The 19,788-nt window shown below is 35.0% G+C and overlaps 1 protein-coding gene across 3 annotated transcripts; it reads right to left on the reverse strand.

Moving 5' to 3' along the window:
* Positions 1-1,090: 1,090 nt before the first annotated feature.
* LOC146530616 (acid phosphatase type 7) lies at positions 1,091-13,518 on the reverse strand. 3 transcript variants are annotated; one of them, XM_085199160.1, is made up of 10 exons: positions 13,015-13,518; positions 11,063-11,257; positions 9,346-9,467; positions 8,828-9,012; positions 7,593-7,793; positions 6,819-6,937; positions 6,197-6,332; positions 2,632-2,693; positions 2,093-2,184; positions 1,091-1,778 (listed from the first exon to the last, which is right to left on the reverse strand). In XM_085199160.1, exons 1-10 carry the CDS (start codon positions 13,133-13,135, stop codon positions 1,710-1,712), a joined length of 1,302 nt encoding a protein of 433 aa, XP_085055286.1. In that variant the 5' UTR covers positions 13,136-13,518; the 3' UTR covers positions 1,091-1,709. The 3 variants fall into 3 exon arrangements, with proteins under 3 accessions (XP_085055286.1, XP_085055284.1, XP_085055285.1); XM_085199158.1 differs by lacking the exons at positions 1,091-1,778; positions 2,093-2,184; positions 2,632-2,693 and adding exons at positions 3,240-3,543; positions 4,376-4,467; positions 5,031-5,092 and having other exon boundaries at positions 13,015-13,281; XM_085199159.1 differs by lacking the exons at positions 1,091-1,778; positions 2,093-2,184; positions 2,632-2,693; positions 6,819-6,937 and adding exons at positions 3,240-3,543; positions 4,376-4,467; positions 5,031-5,092; positions 6,978-7,096 and having other exon boundaries at positions 13,015-13,281.
* Between the last annotated feature and the right edge of the window lie 6,270 nt (positions 13,519-19,788).

The raw sequence follows: 19,788 nt of genomic DNA on the forward strand, positions 1-19,788 counted from the left end.
CCACTCAACACGCTATTCAATGAATTGCGGAAAGTGAAGAACGGAGTGATTTGATACCAGGTTCTACCTATATCTGAGTGTTTTTATCTACTTTAAATGAAATCCACCTTCGCGCTGAATTTGGACGCATTGCGTGTTGAATCGTAGAACTCATCAACGCCGCACACCGCCTCTACAGCAGAACAAAGAAATAGAATATAAATTTAAATATTTCATTTCCTCGAGGGGGGATCGAACCCCCAACCAGTCGATTTTAGAGTCACATTTTTTTCTCCTGCGCCACGACTAGCCTAATACAATTAAAACAAAAAAAGATTTTGCCAGAAATAAAAAAGGTTTTTCAAACAAAATAATTAATAAAACTATCGTTGTAAAATAAAACGCAAATTGTTAAGAATGACGCGCACAGGGACAAACCTATCAAGGCGATTGGGAAGGAGCGAATGGCACACGCCTCATTCGGTGGTGGTTTATTATAGAAAATAGATAATTGCGTCCTCGCTCTGTGGCAGATCGGCAGTGCTTATACAATATGGATAATAATCATGAAATGAAAATAATAATCCTACGCCTAAGCTATTGACGAATCTGGATAACTTTTTTAGGTATAGGTTTGAAATACTTTATTCTACATATATGCTGCACCCGTAAAGGGTTTTCAGTCGCTTCCACGCAGTATAATACTAGATATCGAAACAAATAAATATTAATAAACAATTAGAAGTTATCAAACTAATCGTTTTTCAGCTTTACGCTTTATCCCGCACATAGCAGGGAACCTGGGGAAATCCCGTTCCCCATTTTCCGTCGAGTTCTGGAGGCATTGCGTTTTGAGTGGCGAAACTCAACGCCGCGCTTTACCTCCATACCAAAGCGAGTGTGAATCCACACTGAATAAAACCACAACCTATCGTCTTTACAGTCACACGCTTGTGGGGCACATCTACCCCGAAACTGATAAATTGCAAATTAGGAGAAATCATTTTGGAATCTTAGAATAATATTTATTAAAATTTTACAGCAAATAAAATCAGCAGTTGCAAAAATTTTTAAACTAGGATATTAATAGACAATTAGGATGTAATAATAATAGTTTCATAAAATCCATTTAATTAAAAATTTTGCAAACAAATAATTATTATGTACAAATTAAAATATAGAAAAAAGTGTTAAAATAACGCCAAAATATTTTTTATTACATTTATTTACTTATAATATATTAGAAAATATAGAATATAATAATGTTATTTAGCTAGTTGGATTGGTGGGATAGTCAGGGGGATCCTGGGAACCTAATGTTAAAAAACTTCTTTCTCGTTAAATTCCGTTCTGTTCCCTAATTTCCACCGAATCCTCGAGGCACAGTACTTGGAGTAACGGAACTCCAAAAATAACACACTTATATAAATAAATCAGCAACATATTGTTTTATAAAATAGAAAAACCAACTTATAACTAAAAAAATGTAACATTATATTTACATATAATATAAGCTTCTGCCTGCGGCTTCTGTCTCGTGGCCAAATGGAAACAAAAACTCTGATCGCAGTAGGGTGTGGGTTGTCCTCGATAAATTAGTTATGCAACATTAAAATATTTTTTCAATTCACATCTAATTGTTCTCGATTTTAGCGCGATGACACAAACTCTTCTTGTCTTGTAAGCAGAATGAAATAATAGGAGGCGCCAAATAGCGCTTTAAATACTATTTAAAAGTTATTACAATTTTTAATTATCCAAAATTTGTCGATGACTTGTCCTTGAAGGTCTACTGACACCTAAAACAAATTAATTACATTTTATTCAATGAGTGTTTTGACACTAAGTTCTCTTTGTTATAAGCGGAGAGAAGTTAAATATGGTAAAACTATAGCTATGTATTAAATTTAATATGTTATTTTTATCTTTTAAAATAAGCTTCTCAAATATAGTAATAATAATAAAATATAGTAACTAGTAAAACACATTTTTTTACCATTTTAAAGTGATATTCTACACTTAGCAAAGAAAAAAAAAGTTTTTTTCTTAGAGGCGCGGGTTCGAATCCTGCAACGTTCTAATTTTTATACTAAAATACATCTTAGATACATACTTGTTCTAAGTTAATATGTGTCTTATTGTACGCCTTGAACCGCGTGTAGCCGTAGTCCTGCGAACGGAACGCGGACCACTTGAAGGGGTTGTCTGTTACAATCAAGGGAAAACAATACGTTATTATTCGTCCTTAGAAGTCGGGGCTCGGTGGCACAAGATTGTGACTGTAAATGCGATGGTTGTGGGTTCGATTCCCACTCAGGAGGCATAGAGTTGCGTTGAGTTCTGCCGCTCAGCACGCAATGCCTCGAAAATTCGGCGGATAATGAGGAGCGGAATGTTTTAACACGTTTTAACGTTCAAAGGTTGCCTCTGCCTTCCAAAGCATGAAGCTAAAAGAATGTTAGTATTGTGGTAAGAAAAACATTCTTTGAACTTTATTTATGACGTGAAGTGGCATAAACATTTTTTTTAAATTGACATCGAATATACTTATGTATATTGTAAATAAGAGTCGCGTTAAAATCCTTAAAAGTAGATTTTTGTGAAAACATTTTCTTATAAATAGATAAAATCATTAATATTTAAAATACTCACGTCTAAAATGATCTCTTCCTTCTTTACAACCTGCGGACCCCGTCACCACGTGCACGGGGGCCCTGAAATATTATAATTATATTAATTTAATAACAAAAACAAACTATGTTTACTTTTTATGTAGTTTATGAGGCAAATTGTACAAAGAAAATAAAATACAATCCGTAAAGATTTAAATTACGATATATTAAGTACACAATAGTATAAATAACCATACACTTGCACTACAATATTTATTTAATAATATTTAAATATTAGATAAATATTCCTTAAGTTCAAACGGCGAAGTCCCGTGGTTTTACAATAAAATTTGGAAAAGATAATAATAGTAAATAGTAACGTTATAATTGTGTAGAAAATAGAGAATTGAGCTTACCACTAGGTTATTTCGGCCTACCCCAAAACTAATAAAATAATAGCCTCGAATATTTTTATTATAAAAAAAGAACACAATGTTTTCCTATTAATATGGAGTTTTTTATGAACTTTAGTGTTAACCACATATAGTGGTGACATATTGTTATATATTTATAACATTCAATACAAGTATGTACGTGAATTTATATTAGAATCAACAAAATGTTAGGTGATGCAATAAAAAACAAAAATAGTTTCAAATTACTTTTTATTTAGAAATAAGACGTTTAAATAAAAAAAATTAAACTATTTACTTTATACTCTTACTTTAAAAATTTTAAAAAGGAAACATTATATTATTACAATTGTAATATTATTTCAAAATTTTAAAAATTACGTAAAAATCTATCTGAAAATCAAAATATCACTATATATCATTATCACATCAATATAATAAAAAAAACCTAAGATATAGTATTATAGATCATAACGCCAGTGCTTATCCTTGACAATCCACACGGAATCGATCACCTGACCCTTGAGGTCCACATCCACCTGGGAAATAGAAAGGTTATTACCATATTAGGAGTTACGGATATGAGTAAGACCCGAAGGTCTAAGAAGAGTACGATATGGATTTCACTTACGGATATAAGAAGAACACTATATCGATTTCGGTTAATAATATAAGAAGAATACGAAATACCATATCGCTTCTCGAATAGGCGAAATGAAAAACTTGTCGCAACTACGCACACACTGTCGCAATACGTAAATGAGATTTCGCATTTACCCTCTGCCCATTTCCGCAATGGTTGGTAACCTTTATATCGATTACGGGCTATATGCTATTACAGCGATTTAGTTAAACTTAACAAATTAAAAGATACAACATTTTAAAAACGTGCGTTTGAAGCAGTGGCGTAGCGAGCGAGCGCCCGGGGCAAAATACTTTTACAGCGCCTCCAAGCGACAAAATATAATTTCATATGTATGTTTAAATAGTTTTGCGGACTATTTGGCGCCCCTTTATGAGTGGCGCCAGGGGCATGACGACCCCCTTCGTCCGCCCCCCCACGCCACTGGTTTGAGGTCGGTCTGAGACAAGTGTGTCACTGTAAACGCTACTGGGGGTGGGATCAATATATATCTTCTGTTCCCCACTCGAAGAAATAAATAAATTAATTAAATAAAAAAAACACGCAAAGTCGGAGGGAAGTGTTTTAAACTAGATTCCCTCTGCCAACCCTAGGGTGTGCCCGCACACAGGAGTGTAGGCATAGGTAGGTGAAGATGGTTTTGTTTTATTTCAGAACCAGATTTCTAGACCACACCTTCATTAGTTAGATATAAACTATAACATATAATAAAAAAATATATATCGTACCTGTTCAATATACAAATGAGTTTTATTATGAGCCTCAAACCGCGTGTACCCGTAGTCCACGGAACGGAACGCCGACCACTCCGGGGGATGAGCTAGTATGAAAATATTGTACGCTTATTAAAAATAAGAATTTATATCAATAAAATCTATTTTCGATGAGACTTGATTTCTGTTTATGACATTTTCATTTTATTTTTGCACTCTTATATATGCATTATAATTTTAACATTTCTCGTTTATTAGTTGCTTTAGTTTATAGTATTTTATAAAAAAAAATTAAAATATAATAAAAATGTAACAGATCGTCATCTGTATATGAAAGATATGTGAGAAAATATTTTATTAGGGACATAATATATCAATACAATGAAATTCAATTGTTTTTATTCTGTTTGTCTGTACGTTTGTGCAAGTCAATCTCAGAAACTGTTTAACCAATTTAAATACAGTTTTCACAATTTTTTTTTGGTGAACTGTCTTTAACATTTACTGTTTGTTTTATTTCAAATGGTTCGTAAATAAAATAGTTATATTATGTTCAAGCGGTCGAAGTGGCAAGAAGGTCGTTAGTAATTAATAACGATAAACAAAATAAAATATTTTCTTTTAGATTTTGCATTCATGTAATGGTAAAAACTGAAGCAAAGTAACTTACGGTTAAATTTGTCGGTATCTTCCTGACAGCCGGCCGACCCCGTTATTATGTGAACGGGAGCTCTGGAAATTACATACAAAATTATTTATAGATTTAATATTATATGTTATAGTAATAGTAAATAAAACAATAAAAATGTAATCAAAAGATTAATTTCGAGATCGATTGTGAAAAATAATAGAAAATTAACCCTTAAATACGTTACATACTTTTTTATTATTTTGAATATTTCTTTTTTTTATATTACTATTAGTAAAAGTGTAACTTTTATTAGTATTTTCATTTAAAATATTTATGAAACTATATATTTTTTATTCTTATAAATTCAACATGAAATTCCAAGTTTTCGCTTTGCTTCATTTACTTAAGGGTTAAAGTTTGCAAGAATACTTTCAATGAACAGAAAAATGCGAGTAACTATAAAATAAGAAGTAAATAATATTAAATAATAATCAAAATATTATTTACCTTATCAATAAATCTCAAAAAGTATTTATTCACAAATTTTGATAAAATAAATGAATTACCGCCAAAATATAGATAACCTTTTAATTAATTGATCTTAAAAGTTTAATCGAGAAATATCGACACGTACATAAATAATATGATTGTCCAAAATGACTGAATCAATTTTTACGAAACTTTTATGGTGTACCATAAATAATTTTTACATAATATTTTGAATTACTGTAAAAGTAACCCCATCACAAACACGAATGTGAAACGAGAGCCAAGTTGAATATTAAATAATAGATCGTTCTCGAATTTCACCGACAAAAGAATAGATATCATGGATGCCATGTTATGTGTTCACTTAGGATGTAATTGAAGCACAAAATTTGACTTGGCTATGTGCGAGTCAGACACAAAAATGTTGAGCAAAATTCTTGAAATTTCAAATACCAAGTTTCCTATATGTAGAATAAATAGTTTACGACTTGTGAAGGACTCAAACGATGCTCGAAATAAATAAAGTGCAACTGTGTTTGACTGTGCAACTGTGTCACGACGGCCAATGGAGTTTTAGTTTTCTTATTTTTATTCATTTACTTCATAAACTGAAAAAACTGGGTGACATTTGAAAATTTACTATTATTATATTATAAATGGTAATAAGTCACGCGTGTTAGTTAATAGAAACACATAGTTGCTTAGTGGAAGCTCACCGTGGGTTAACATAGGGATGTTCGTAGGATCCGTTGTACACTTTTAAGTCGTATAGCGGCCATGTCCGCTCGTAGCTGTGTTCGTGCGCCCATATGACCAGGTCCACGCCATATTGCTTGAGTAAAGGTTCCAGACCTACAATGGAAGTTTCATTTTATGTTTTTTCATTGTTAGAAGATATATATCTAGTAGTATATGTAATTAGCAATACTAAGTGCAAGTAAAATCGTTTAATTTTAAATTCAGTATTACTTCTTGCAATGAAGTAATATTATAAAAAATATTAAAAAATTAATAAAAATATTTCACACCTATAATTATTATAATTATTTAATTTATAGGTGTGAAATATTTTCCCCTTTTAAATAACGTTGTCATTGTTCACAGTAAAGCACTTTGTAGAGTATGTATTCCTGTTATTTTTATATGCACGAAAATGAAGGAACAGATAGTGCTGTGGAACGTCTGACTTTAAACGCGATGATTAAGGGTTCGATTCTCACCCAGGGAAATTAACTATTTTCACATTCTTGAAAGACAAAGCGCAGCGTTGAGTCCCACAGGATACATCGTGAAATTAAAAACTAAGCTAATCTCTACACAAAATATAAAGCAACTCACGATAAATCCCCAAAAATGGCAAGCCCTTCCTCGTATACTCGACGCTGCAATCTATATCGTCGGAATTACTACAGTACATAGGTCTGTGCCCGTACAGCACTATCCAAGGCCGTTTCCTCCTAAAAAAAGAGCAATTTAAGAATACCTGGATACACTTACTGCATCCTAGAACGGGGAGACCAACTCTATTTGGTAGGAAATCGTTCCAGCAATCGTCCCGAATGTTCCCACAATACATGGGGCGGTGACCGTATATTACTATCCATGGACGTTTCGATCTTAAAGGAAAATTTACTGAATATTTCTAGAGGGAATGGTGCAAAATTTTGAATAGTTATTATTATTAAGATGCCACCGTGATTTATTGGTTGTCTGGTCAATTTAACTTCACGGTGTATCCCGCATTTAAACGGGTAGTCTGAGGAGACCTAGTGTTAAGACACTCCGTTTTCCACATTTCCGCCCAATTTTCAACGCATGACGTGTTGAGTGATAGGACTCAATGTTTATCCTTTTCCCAGAGTAAGGAAATGAAAATGAGTCATTCCCGAGTCAGAACGAACCCACAACCGATGCGATTGTGTCCATTCAGACATGTCTATAGTCCAATTCTAGTTTATGTTATGGAAAATTTATGTTTATATGGGATAGGAAAACAAAATATATTTACAAGTTCCCATTTGAATACCTAGAAGAGTAGAGTAGAACCTAATACGCTTGCTCTAATAAGACGAAGAAAAAATTAAAAATAAAAAAAAAATTACAAAATCATACCTGTTTTCGAGTTTCGTTGCTTCTTCAAGATCCCGTTGCAACCACTCAAATTGATTGGCGACCATTTTAAAGCCGAACTCCAAGAAATAGTAGAATTCCGTTGAAATCGATATAAAATGAACGGGACCGATGTCGAACGAATAAAACATACTTTCGAAGGTTCCGGGCATTGAAAATCTGTTGCGATAGTTGCTGAAATTGCTGGAATAATATAAAATTTAGTTATTATTTCATTTAAGTAATATGTGTTATAATAATTATGTATATAAATTATCTTTTTTCTTTTTTTTTTTTTATTGTTGATAGGCAAGCATTTGTCCGCTATCTAACCTGGTGGTAAGTGACGATGCGGACGAAGGTGGAGCATGCTTGCCTAGGTAGTGCCTATTCACTCGTTCTTTAAAGAGGGCCAGGTTATACTTGGTTATCAAATATTTGAAGCGGTCGTCGCGGCACTGCTTGACTGTACAAGCAATGTCTCTAAAAAATAGAACTTTTGCCTTGTGTCTTGCCATTTTAAAACATAATTCAATTACATTGGGAAAATATTACTATAGCAATATTACAGTTATATATATAACTAGCGGCCTACGTTATTATTAATTTCCGTCTCCATGAGTACCTACGTCCTATAAGTGACGTCCATGGAAAATTTGAGACTCCTAGCATTTGTAGTAATGAAGTTTCATACAAACTTTCAAACCCAAAAACAACCCCTTAGAAGTCGAACATTGCAAATTCCCGATTACTAGCACATGTAGTTTTTGGGATTTCGTGATGAGTGAGTGACCTGTCGATTTTATACATATACTAGCGGCCCGCTCGCGGTTTCACCCGCGTGAACTATGTTATTATTAGTTTCTGTCTCCATGACTACGTCCTAGTGACGTCTATGCAAAATTTGAGACTCCTAGCATTTGTAGTAACGAAGTTTCATACAAACTTTCGACTCCAAAAACAAACCCTTAGAAGTGGAATATTGTAAATTCCCGTCTTAGCGAGCACCTACGTCCTGTAAATAACTCCTATGCAAAATTTGAGGCTCCTAGCACATGTAGTTTCTGAGATTTCGTGATGAGTGAGTGACCTTTCGATTTTATATATATAGATATAGATAATTAAAAGTAATTATATAGTTTCAATATAATCGCTATCGAGTAAAATTTTGTAAAAAAAATCACATGTCTATTAAATATCGGTATCACTAAATTTGATAAAAAAAAATGAAAACTTACTATTTCGACTCATGATTCCCCGGACAAGTCATATAAGGCACGATGGCGGCGAGAGGCTGTATCTGCCTCATGAACTCATCACCAACTAATGCATCATCCGTGTCCATGTCGTAAGCGAAATCACCAACATGTAGTATGAGGTCGAAATGACCTCGTTGTGCCTCGTCTTGGAGGTAGGATAAGGACTGGATTGAAATAAAATTTATATTTTAGACTATCGTCATATAAGGCACGACGCCTGCGAGAGGCTGTATTTGCCTCATAAACTCGTCTTTGCCTAATGCGTCGCTTGTGTTCATGTTGTACGTCAAATCACCGACATAAAGTCTGAGTGCGAAATGACCTCATTGCGCCTCCTCTTGAAGGTAGGAAAGACTCAACATCATGTCATATTTGAAACTATTGTTAGTTTTTACTATTATAAAATTAAAGATAACTGGCGACCTGCCGTAAGCAAATCAAAAGACTAATTTCTATATATAAAACAAACAACTTAATAGTTTCAATTTGCCTCTTACATGTGCATTCTTATTCCCCATGTCTCCATATATAGCGGCTCGAACGACCCAATCCTCGCCTTTGGGCGGAGTCTTGAAGGAAAACATTTCGGACCAACCGTATACGGAACCCGCGTGATAAACTATAAAAAAAGGTCACAGGTTCAATACTTGTGTTGTGTGTGTGTGTGTATTTTGAAGTCGGTGTCTCGACCCAGTCAAAAGTTATGAGGTAAAAAACAAAAGAAGTCAGTTAAAAAAAGAAAGAAATACAGTCGAATTGATAACCTCCTTTTCTTACAGAAGTCGTTTCAAAACTATAAAAAATCCTAGAATCAAATCTGCCATCTGCAGCTGACTTTATTGGGGCCACAATTCGTTGTCAGTACTGTATGATGTATACTTTTCATTTGTCTTATTTGTTTTTTTAGTTTCATGCTTTTCTTGCATAAAACAGAGTAGGCATAGAGAATGTAGTGTTAGGACACTTTATTGGAAGAGGCTGCGCTCCTTTTACTGAAACTGCATATAGGGTAAAATATTTCAAATCCAGAGCTAAAAAAAAAAATCAAGGTACTTCAACAGTTTGGACGTAGGATTTTTTTTTCATTTCACGATTTTTATCCATACCTGTATGTCGTGTGACGCACACATACATAAGCGTCGTTGCCGCTTTGACAGGTGTGTGCGTGCCTATGTTATACTTTACAAATGGCGTTTTATTTTAAAACGATAATTTTATTTGAAAAAATAACTTTTTCATTTTTGGGAATTATTTTTTTTTCTGAATTATATTAGGCTTTTATAGAGTAGTTAAAACTATGGTTTCATTTAAAGTGGTGCTGACAATTCCACCCTGCATATTTTAGACCTATTACAGAAATATTGGGCTCAGTTGAGCGGTTATCAATAGCGCGTTTTGTCCCGTGATCGGTTAAACATAACGTTTACCGTTGTAAATATAACGTTTCCCTTGAAAGCACACAATAATCTTGAAAAACTCAAAAATCTCATCAAAAATAGTAAAAGCATAGTGTTACAACAACCCACACTCCTCTTTTTAAAACGTTTTAGATTTAGAGACAATACATTACATTTAAATTAAATACCATCCCTACTTAGTATCAAATTTATAAATTATATTAAGGATCAGAGAATCCAGTAGGATTCTCTGTCATGCATTAGAATCTATTGTAATTAATCACTGGGACAGTAATAAAATACGCACTTTAGTTATATGTCTTGAAAATTTTAGAAAATTATATTTTTTTTGTAAATCAGCTTCACGCTGTATCCTGCACACAGCAAGTTTTGCTTTGTTACCAGAGCAAGGAAATTAAATATTTAATATTTCATTCCCCGAGTGGAAATCGAACCCACACACTTGTACTAAATACCTACAATACACTATTACAGGCTTGTGCCCCTACATTATAACCTCAAAAAAATATTATAGTGTTAGCGTACTCATGTAAATATGTGTGTAGATTTAGGTGAAAAAGACAATAAAAGCAGTGGAATTGTGTCAAACAGGTACAGTTGCTTGCAGGCGGAAGCCCTGATTGGATGGTATCTAGTGTGTAGTATTGTTATTGAGTGATTTATGTCACTTATTGTAATTACGTGGAACCTCTATCCAAATACGTTGGAAACATACAGACGGTATGTTTTTATCGTGTTTGTTTTAAAAACGTTAAGAGCTTCCGTTTTCTAACAATAGATAATTTATAGATCTTACCATATTTGGTATCAAATTTGAGTTCAGGTAACAATGTCCTATGTATCCACATCTTTCTTTTTAATTTCCCTCCATCCGTAAATTCGGTCCTCGTTCCAATTGCCTCTTTATCCATAATATCTTGTCCATATTGCACTCTTGATTCTTGTGTGTCGTTGAAAGTTGTCCATGTTACTACAATGTCATTTGTATTGGCTGAAAGAAAAGAATTAGTTGTTGTAATTAGTTTAATAAAAATAATTTCTTTTAATATTTTTAACACGTTGTGCATTTTATCTAATTTCGTTACATTATTTTTTTTGCGTTCTCTAAAATGTATTTTTCTTTCCTAAGTTAGGAATAAATAACGCTTGAAAAACTGTTAAAAATAATTTGGGCTGATTTTAACTATGGGCTTGTTCAATTGTGAGTTTCTGATAACAAATTGATGAATAAGAACAATATCATACTCCTCAATAATGGTGCGAAAAGATTCTTTCTCAAAATTTACATAGAACAGGAGTCATGCTTATCGGTCGGTAAAAGAAAATAAGTATTGAATTCTTTAATCCAATAGGAGTTTTGTTGGTTGCATTTGTTCAACTCTGAGATGAGGACTTTGTTTAGATTATTAGATGCAAAGCTTCTAGTTTGTGTATGTTTATGTTCCAAGTGGGATTCAGTTTAGGGATGATTGTTGTGAGGAGATTTAATTGAGTACTAATTTATTGTTAAAGGAGATACATTTTTTCTGATTGTTTTGTTAGTATTTGTTCTGCAGTGTTGCTGTGATTGTCATCACTACATAGAAAATCAGTAGCACACAGAGCGCACTTTGCCAATGTGTTTCCATCGTTTTTAAGACAGTGGGATGTTTGTATTTGTATTTCTATATAATAAGTGTATATATATATATATTTATAATTAATTGAAGCTAGTAACAGAGTAAATGCAACAGATTGTGGGTTCCCTCTGGGGTCAAGGCGAACCACGGCGTTGAGTTCCGCCACACAGTATGCAATGCCTCCAGTTTAGCGAAAAGTGGGAAACTGAGTGTCTTAACACTAACATTACGGTTACCTCTGCTTGCTGTGTGTGGAATACAGCGTAAAGCTGATTTTTCTTATATTTATAAATAAGAAAAACAAAGAGGCATATGAGCATTTTAAATAAATATTTAAATGAAATTACTAAGCAATAAATTATAATTAACATTATTATCAGAACAACATGCGATGTCTCACATTGCCCACAATAAGGTTATCAATGTTTAATACGGTCAAACTAAATAAACATGAGATTGAATTAAACATATTATTGGTAATTTGTTTCTATGATTTGGATATTTTTATGGTATTAAGATAATTTATAGTATATAAATATAATATGGTACTTAAAAATTATAAATAAGAAGTTATTAAAAAATTATGTATCTTATAGTCCACAATACGATGCAATGGGCTTTAATGTATAACTTGTATAACTTGTGTGTAGCATGTGTAATCAATGATTTTTTTTTGTATTGTGTTTATTTTTAAGTTGTTGTTTGTTGTTACCGTTAAATTTATTTTTGCATGTGGAGCCCACCTGTAATTAATTGAGCAATTAGAAATAATTTACTTTGTTTTTTCTTTAATGGCATGTAATAATTGTATCAATTGTTGGTGGGCCTTATAAATTATTAAATAAATAAATAAATAAATTGGCTTCATTGTATATGAAAGATGTAAAAAGTTTTTTTTTCTACAAGTGCTTCCCACTAATTCTATTAAATTAATATATCCGTAAAATCAACATTAAAGTTTTTAAACAATTAAATTTACTATAACTATTGCTCTGCTATTGCTATTCTCTAAAAGATGTATGTACTAATAGATTAATTAAGATATAAAGGACAAATAATCGTCAGTTGTTATATTCCTTTCAACATTTCAAATTACATTATTAAAATATATTGAGCTAAGAATACTTACATCCAAAAGCTATGTGTAATTGTTCTGGCTGACAATAATTACAGTCATAGCCAGGACCAACACGAGGATTTAATTTAGCTAATGTAAGTTTTAATAACAAAAGAAATATAAATAATCTCATGGCGTCCTCTCTATTTTACTCCTTAAATTAATTACCATGTAAAAAAGTGAAATTGGATATTAAATAAACAAGTAGTTTACAATGCGACTTAACTATACAACAACTCAGAAACAATGGATATGAAATATGAATCAACACATGATTTCAATTACCGCGCACGGCGCAGTAATAATAATAGGTTCAACTTCAACTGTTCAAGTGCTTTCAAATTCAAAGACAATATTAAAGTTTATAATAACAAACTAGTAATACATAAATGATAACAAACAAAAGTATAGCAAAATACACTAGCGATGTGCAAAAGCTATTCGGAATCGTAATCGATTACTGTAACTGTCACAGATAAAAAAAGAAAATTGAATCGAAATGAATTGAATTGAATTCTTAATATATGGCGTTTCGAGCGTGCCAGTTGAGCACAATTCATTTCGCCAATGTCACGTTGTGTGGAAAACACACGAAGGAAATTGACTGGTATTTTTAACGTTGAAAAGTATTGAAATATTGAACTCCACATGTCATCGCTAAGTCGTGTCAACTGTCACTGTTTTATGATGGTGTTGGTACTAGTGTTGTCAAACTATCAATTATTTTGCAATCGATACTTTTAATCTAAAAAATGCATTCGATAGTATCGATTAAATAGATAGTATCGAGACCTTCGATAGTTCAAAAGGCTACAATACTATCGGACAATGCAATACTATCGATATTATCGATAGTATCGTATTTCCCAGTCAGAAAAGTATCGATATTTAAAACCCCCATACCATACGTTACCATATTTACTTTACATTTAGATAATTTTACCGTTAAGCATAGGTAACTTGAAATCCACGGTATCATTAGGTATAGTTAAAATGATATCATTATAAGCTAGTTTTGTTACCGTCGCTCTCGTATAATATAGCAACAGTACCTATATATATATATTTGTTTTTTGTGAATATAGGTACATGGTTCGTTTTACAAACGTTAAGCATATAATTTTTTAAAACTTAAATAGGTGAGTTTAATAAAATTATTATCATTGTATCCAGCGCACAGTAGGGCAGGCAGAGGGAACCTAGTGTTAAGACACTTGGTCCCCCATTTTCGCTTGACGCTACGTCGATCGGCGACTTGTACACAACGGAACGTCGCATATAGGTAACAAAATAAAATGATTTTATACTTATTACTAGTGGACCCGGACGCGGCTACGCCTGCTTGAACTATAAGAATATTTTCGCGTCGGTCATACTCATACTGTGTACATACGCCCGTAGGCTAGGTCATTTCAAATCAGTGACATCTCCTTAATTATTTATTAGAATGTTATGCAGTAAACTACTTAACTATAATTTCAATCTAGATAAAATGCTAAAAGTGACTATTATATTTATTTTCATAAGGATGAATATCAAAATATCGCGGTAACGGTTGCGTAGCGACGCGACGGTTGTTATTAACATGGCAGAATAAATTGCATGTCAAATTAGAAAGTACTTTAAAATATATTAAGGGGGCTTCGCTGACGTTTGTTTTGGTTGACACACGTGTTAGTGAGAGTTTTGTTATTTTAGTGCTGATATCCTTCTTTTTTGTCGTTCAAAAAGTTGAAAGTTATAAAAGAATTTATCTTAGCAAGGTGGTTGGTTGTAGTAAGTGTTTGTGTTGTTTTGTATGTAGCGTAATTGTATTATAAAGTAGGTTAGGTTATTTTTATTGGCAATGGAGCCGGTTCGACCTCCTGATCCCCCTGATCCTGGAGGTAGTATGGACTCACAGTTGTCGTCTAGAAAGAGACAAAGTGGAGACTCACCAGCTAATAGTGATGGTCTCATTAAAAAAACAATAATAAATCCCGATACCGCTACACCCTCAATCCAGAATTTGTATGTACATCCTTCCTTATCCGAGAGCCCAAAATCCTATCTAGAATCCGATAAAGGCCCTTTCATTGTTTATGTGTCGAGGGAAACTCCAGACCCCGCTGCGGGTACCGCTATTAAAGCAATAAAATTTGGCCAGTTCCTACATAGGAATAAAGTTTCTGATATTACTAAGGATGGTGTTAAGAACATTGGACGCAATAAAATTAGTGTTCAATTCTCAACGGCTACTGCAGCGAATTTATTTTTAACTAACCCAGTATTGAGTTTGTGTAAATATGTCGCCATTATTCCAACATTTAATATAACTCGAATGGGCATAATAAGAGATGTTCCCGTAGACTTTTCGTTAGACGAGCTTGTCGAATCATTGGTGTTTCCCTCTGGAAGTGGACTAGTGATGAAAGCAAGGAGGCTGAACAGGAAGAATGTTAGTGAGGGGGTGACTACATGGATTCCGACTCAGTCGGTTGTGGTCACTTTCCGTGGACAAGAGTTGCCTGATAGGGTCTTTTCCTATCATTCCTCGCTTCCTGTAGAACCATACAAATTCCCAACAATACAATGTCTGAATTGCTGTCGTTTTGGCCACATTAAATCACAGTGCCGATCAAAGCCCAGGTGCTACAGGTGTTCCCAGGATCATACTGGAGATACATGTGACGCAACCAAGGAAAATTCAAACTGCTTATATTGTGCTAGCAAGCATTATTCAACAGACAAGGACTGCCCTGAGTTTGCAAGGCAGCAGTCCATCAAAATTGCAATGTCCCAAGAGTGCATTTCTTACATAGAAGCATCCTCCCGTTTCCCTCCTGTTAAACAATCCTATGCAGATATTGCTAAGGTTATGTTTTCCCCTCATGTTTCCTCAACGCCTATCCCTCACCAGCTTGCTCCTGTACCACTTAGTAAGTCCTACCGTAAGACCATTTTCCGAACCCCACGTCCCCGCGCTCCTCTTGCAAAGGGATTTAATAGACAAGCTCACCAGTCCATAATTGGTAATAATTCCTCCTCCCTTCCTAATGGTTGTGCTCTCAATCAAAGTCTTGACAACTCAACAGCATCTAAAAATGATCTGTTAGGTGCCCTAACAGATATTCTTGTGAGCATAATTTCCACCTTTGATGAACTTTCTTTACCGTCCCACGTTGCCTTAAATCTTTCCAAAATTTGCAATAAGTTCCTTAATAATGGCGCCACTGAAATTCCTGCAATGGAACAGTAAAAGTATTCGGCCTAAAAGGCACGAACTACTTAATATTGTTTCACTGCATGAGCCTATCATTGTTGCCCTCTCGGAGACATGGCTGTTGCCTGGCTCTCCTTTTAGGGTGCCGGGCTTCTCCTGTTTAAGGGAGGACAGGAATGATGGGTATGGAGGTAGTGCTATCCTTATCCGGCACTCCTCTCCTTATTCCCGTATTCCTCTCCCAACTCACAGTCAACAGATTAATGCTGTTGCTGTGAGGGCCTTTGATATTTCCTTTCTATCTGTCTATATCCCCCGTCCTTCCTCTTCTATCTTCCTAGAGCTTAAATCTATCATCTCTTCGCTTCCTAGTCCTGTGTTGGTCCTGGGTGATTTTAACACTCATCACACTTTGTGGGGGTGTTATTACTGTGATGGATTTTCACCTTCGTTGGTGGACATGATTGATGATGTAGATCTTTGCATTCTCAATGATGGATCGCCGACTCGTAGGGTTAATCCTAATCAGAATCCTAGGACTGCCATTGACCTCTCCTTATCTTCTCCTTCCCTTGCTCCCAAATTATCTTGGTCCATTCTTCCTTCCACCTTTGGTAGTGATCACTTCCCAATTCTTTTATCCCTTAGTAATAGACCACTACCTACACCAAATCCTTATCCGCTTCTCAAATTTAATTTAAAAAAAGCTAACTGGATTGAGTATGCTGACTCTGTGGATTGTATGTTGTCCAATTTTCCTGAATCTATTGATTATGAGAATGTCATTGTTTGTTATGATCGGTTTGTCTCAGCCATTTTAGCTGCGGCAGACTCTCATATCCCCAAAAAGCTCTCCATTCAGAACCAGATGCTTTCCAATCCCTGGTGGGATCAGGAATGCTCTGACTCTGTCGATCGGCGAATATCTGCCGAGGTGTCATACGCAGTCTCTATGACAATGGAGAATTACGATGAGTATCTACGTACCGATACGCAATTTAGGAATTTGATTTGGAAGAAGAAAAAACTTGGTTGGGTTAATTTTTGTGAATCCCTTAGTCCCCGCTCCTCTTCTTCCCTTGTCTGGACAAATGTTAAGAGATTTCGCCGGTCACTTAACAATGTCGACAGTCCTAATTCCAATAATCCTTCTATTTGGCTTAATGATTTTGCAGACAAATTAGCTCCTCCTTTTGTTCCATCACAAGACCTCCTTACATCCACGCTGGTTGAATCTTCAGAGGAAATGGATACCTCCTTTTCCTTTGAAGAACTCAAAAACATCTTAGCGGATTTAAAAGACACTAGTCCAGGAGAAGATGGTGTCTATTATTCTTTCATCACTAGACTTAGTGAGAAAGCTAAACTCGTCTTTTTAAGTATAATTAATAATATATTTCAATCAGGCAATATCCCCAACTCGTGGAAATCCCAAATTATTGTCCCTATCCTTAAACCTGGAAAATGTTCATCTGATCCTAACTCTTACAGACCCATTGCCCTATCATCAACATTATCAAAAATTACTGAGCGGCTTTTAAAAAATCGACTGGAATGGATAGTGGAAAGTAGAAATATCTTAGCTCCCTCTCAGTTTGGCTTTAGAAAGGGGTTAAGTACTACAGATAGTCTCAGCATTTTTGCTACAGACATTCGAAAAGCTTTTGCCAAAGGAGAGTATTTGGTGGGTGTTTTCCTAGATGTTGCCTCTGCGTATGACAATGTCCTTCCTCCGGTGCTCAGGCAGAAAATGCAACAGCTGAGCATCCCGCCGAGGTTGATCCATTTCATATGTAATTTGCTAACTGGTAGAACGGTGTCTGTTAAACATCCCCTTCTTACTGTTCCTCCCAGACATGTCTGGAAAGGACTTCCTCAGGGCTCAGCTCTCAGTCCTCTGTTGTATAATATTTACACACATGACCTCGAATTGTCTGTTAATAATTTTTGTAATATCCTTCAGTATGCTGATGACATCGTCCTTTATCACAGCTCAAATTCTGTGGAGGACATAACTTATCGATTAAATACTGCTTTGCACTACCTTAACCAGTGGCTCTCTTCACATGGTCTGGCATTATCTGTAGCAAAGTGCCAGGCGGTGGTTTTTACCAAAAGGAGAGTTATACCAAACTTTGAAATTGTTTATAATAATCAACACATAAATTTTGCAGAAAATGTTAAATTTTTAGGCATGGTTTTTGATAAAAGACTGAATGGAATTGCCCATGCTGAATATCTCACTAGAAAGTGTGAAAAAGGCATTAATGCTTTAAGAGCTGTATCTGGTGTGTGGTGGGGTGCACACCCTTATACTCAAAAACTACTGTACAATGCCATAATCCGTAGTCATATTGATTACGGATTGTTTGTTCTAGACCCCTTTAACAAAGTTGCTACTGAAAAACTTAATCGTATACAATACAAGTGTCTACGCATTATTTTAGGTCAATGAAGTCTTCCCCCACCAATGCTCTGCAGGTGGAGTGTGTGGATCCTCCCCTTCCTATCCGCCGACAATTCCTGTCTGACCGATTTGTAGGCAAAATGTTACAGCTGTCTTCCCATCCCTTATTGCCTAAGCTATCTGAGCTAGCGGACCTCATCCCCCGCGGCAAACCGCTCCCATACTTGCTCAATAGCTTCCTTAAAATTACTTCCCTTCCTCATCCCTTGTCCAGTAGTCCATCTAATCCTTTATTTTGTACGCCTTATCGGGCTTTAGTACACCATCCTTCTGTTATCACTAATCTTGGCCTATCCAAGGGAGCTGTTGACACCAATGCAATGTTTCAATCCAAGGTAAATGAAAATTGGCCAAACCATGTCCTCATCTTTACAGATGCATCGAAGCTTTCAAAGGAAAGCTGTGTTGGTGCAGCTTGCTGGATACCAAAATTCAAAATTATATTACAATTTAAATGTCCTCCCGAATCATCTGTGTTTACAGGAGAGGCTGTTGCTTTGTTGGAAGCAATCCTGTTCACACTCTCCCACGATTTTAAACAGACTGTTATCTTTACTGACTCATTAAGCTGCATATTGGCTATAAAGGGAAATCCGTTTCATAGTAGATTGAGATCTTCCATAATTTTAAGGATTCGTGAAGAACTGTACTCATGTTATCTAAAGGGTTTAGATGTTACTTTGGCATGGATTCCAGGGCATTCTGGAATCAGTGGGAATGAATCTGCAGAGTCTTGTGCTAAATTAGCCATCCAGTGTGGTACTTTAGATCACTTTTCTATTTCGGCTCAGGATCTGCTGTCTCTTGCACAAGCTCATTTGGATTTGTCATGGACTAAATTCTGGGAATTGTCAAAATCTCAGAAAGGTAAGTATTATGCCACTATTCAACCCAATATCCCAAGGCGACCTTGGTTTTTTTCTCAAAAAATTACTGAACGGAGGGTTTTATCAACTATTTGTCGTTTGCGCCTTGGGCATGCTTGTACGCCTGTGCACCTAGCCAAGATCAGGGTCAGGGACCACTCACTGTGTGAATGTGGGCTGGACGACGGTTCACCTTCCCACATACTTTTTTCCTGTCCTAAATTAATTCATCCCTTATATGATGTTCTTCC

This window comes from Heliconius melpomene, chromosome 16, assembly GCF_056956725.1.
Source record: "Heliconius melpomene rosina isolate 202511_hmr_F chromosome 16, ASM5695672v1, whole genome shotgun sequence".
Classification (NCBI taxonomy): domain Eukaryota; kingdom Metazoa; phylum Arthropoda; class Insecta; order Lepidoptera; family Nymphalidae; genus Heliconius; species Heliconius melpomene.

Coding starts and splice junctions, on each gene's coding strand:
- LOC146530616 (XM_085199158.1), bottom strand. CDS start 13,135: ATGAGATTATTTATATTTCTTTTGTTATTAAAACTTACATTAGCTAAA. Junction 9,468..11,062: donor CAAATTTGATACCAAATATG/GTAAGATCTATA, acceptor CTTTTTTTATAG/TTTATCACGCGGGTTCCGTA. Junction 7,794..8,827: donor GGGAATCATGAGTCGAAATA/GTAAGTTTTCAT, acceptor ATATTATTCCAG/CAATTTCAGCAACTATCGCA.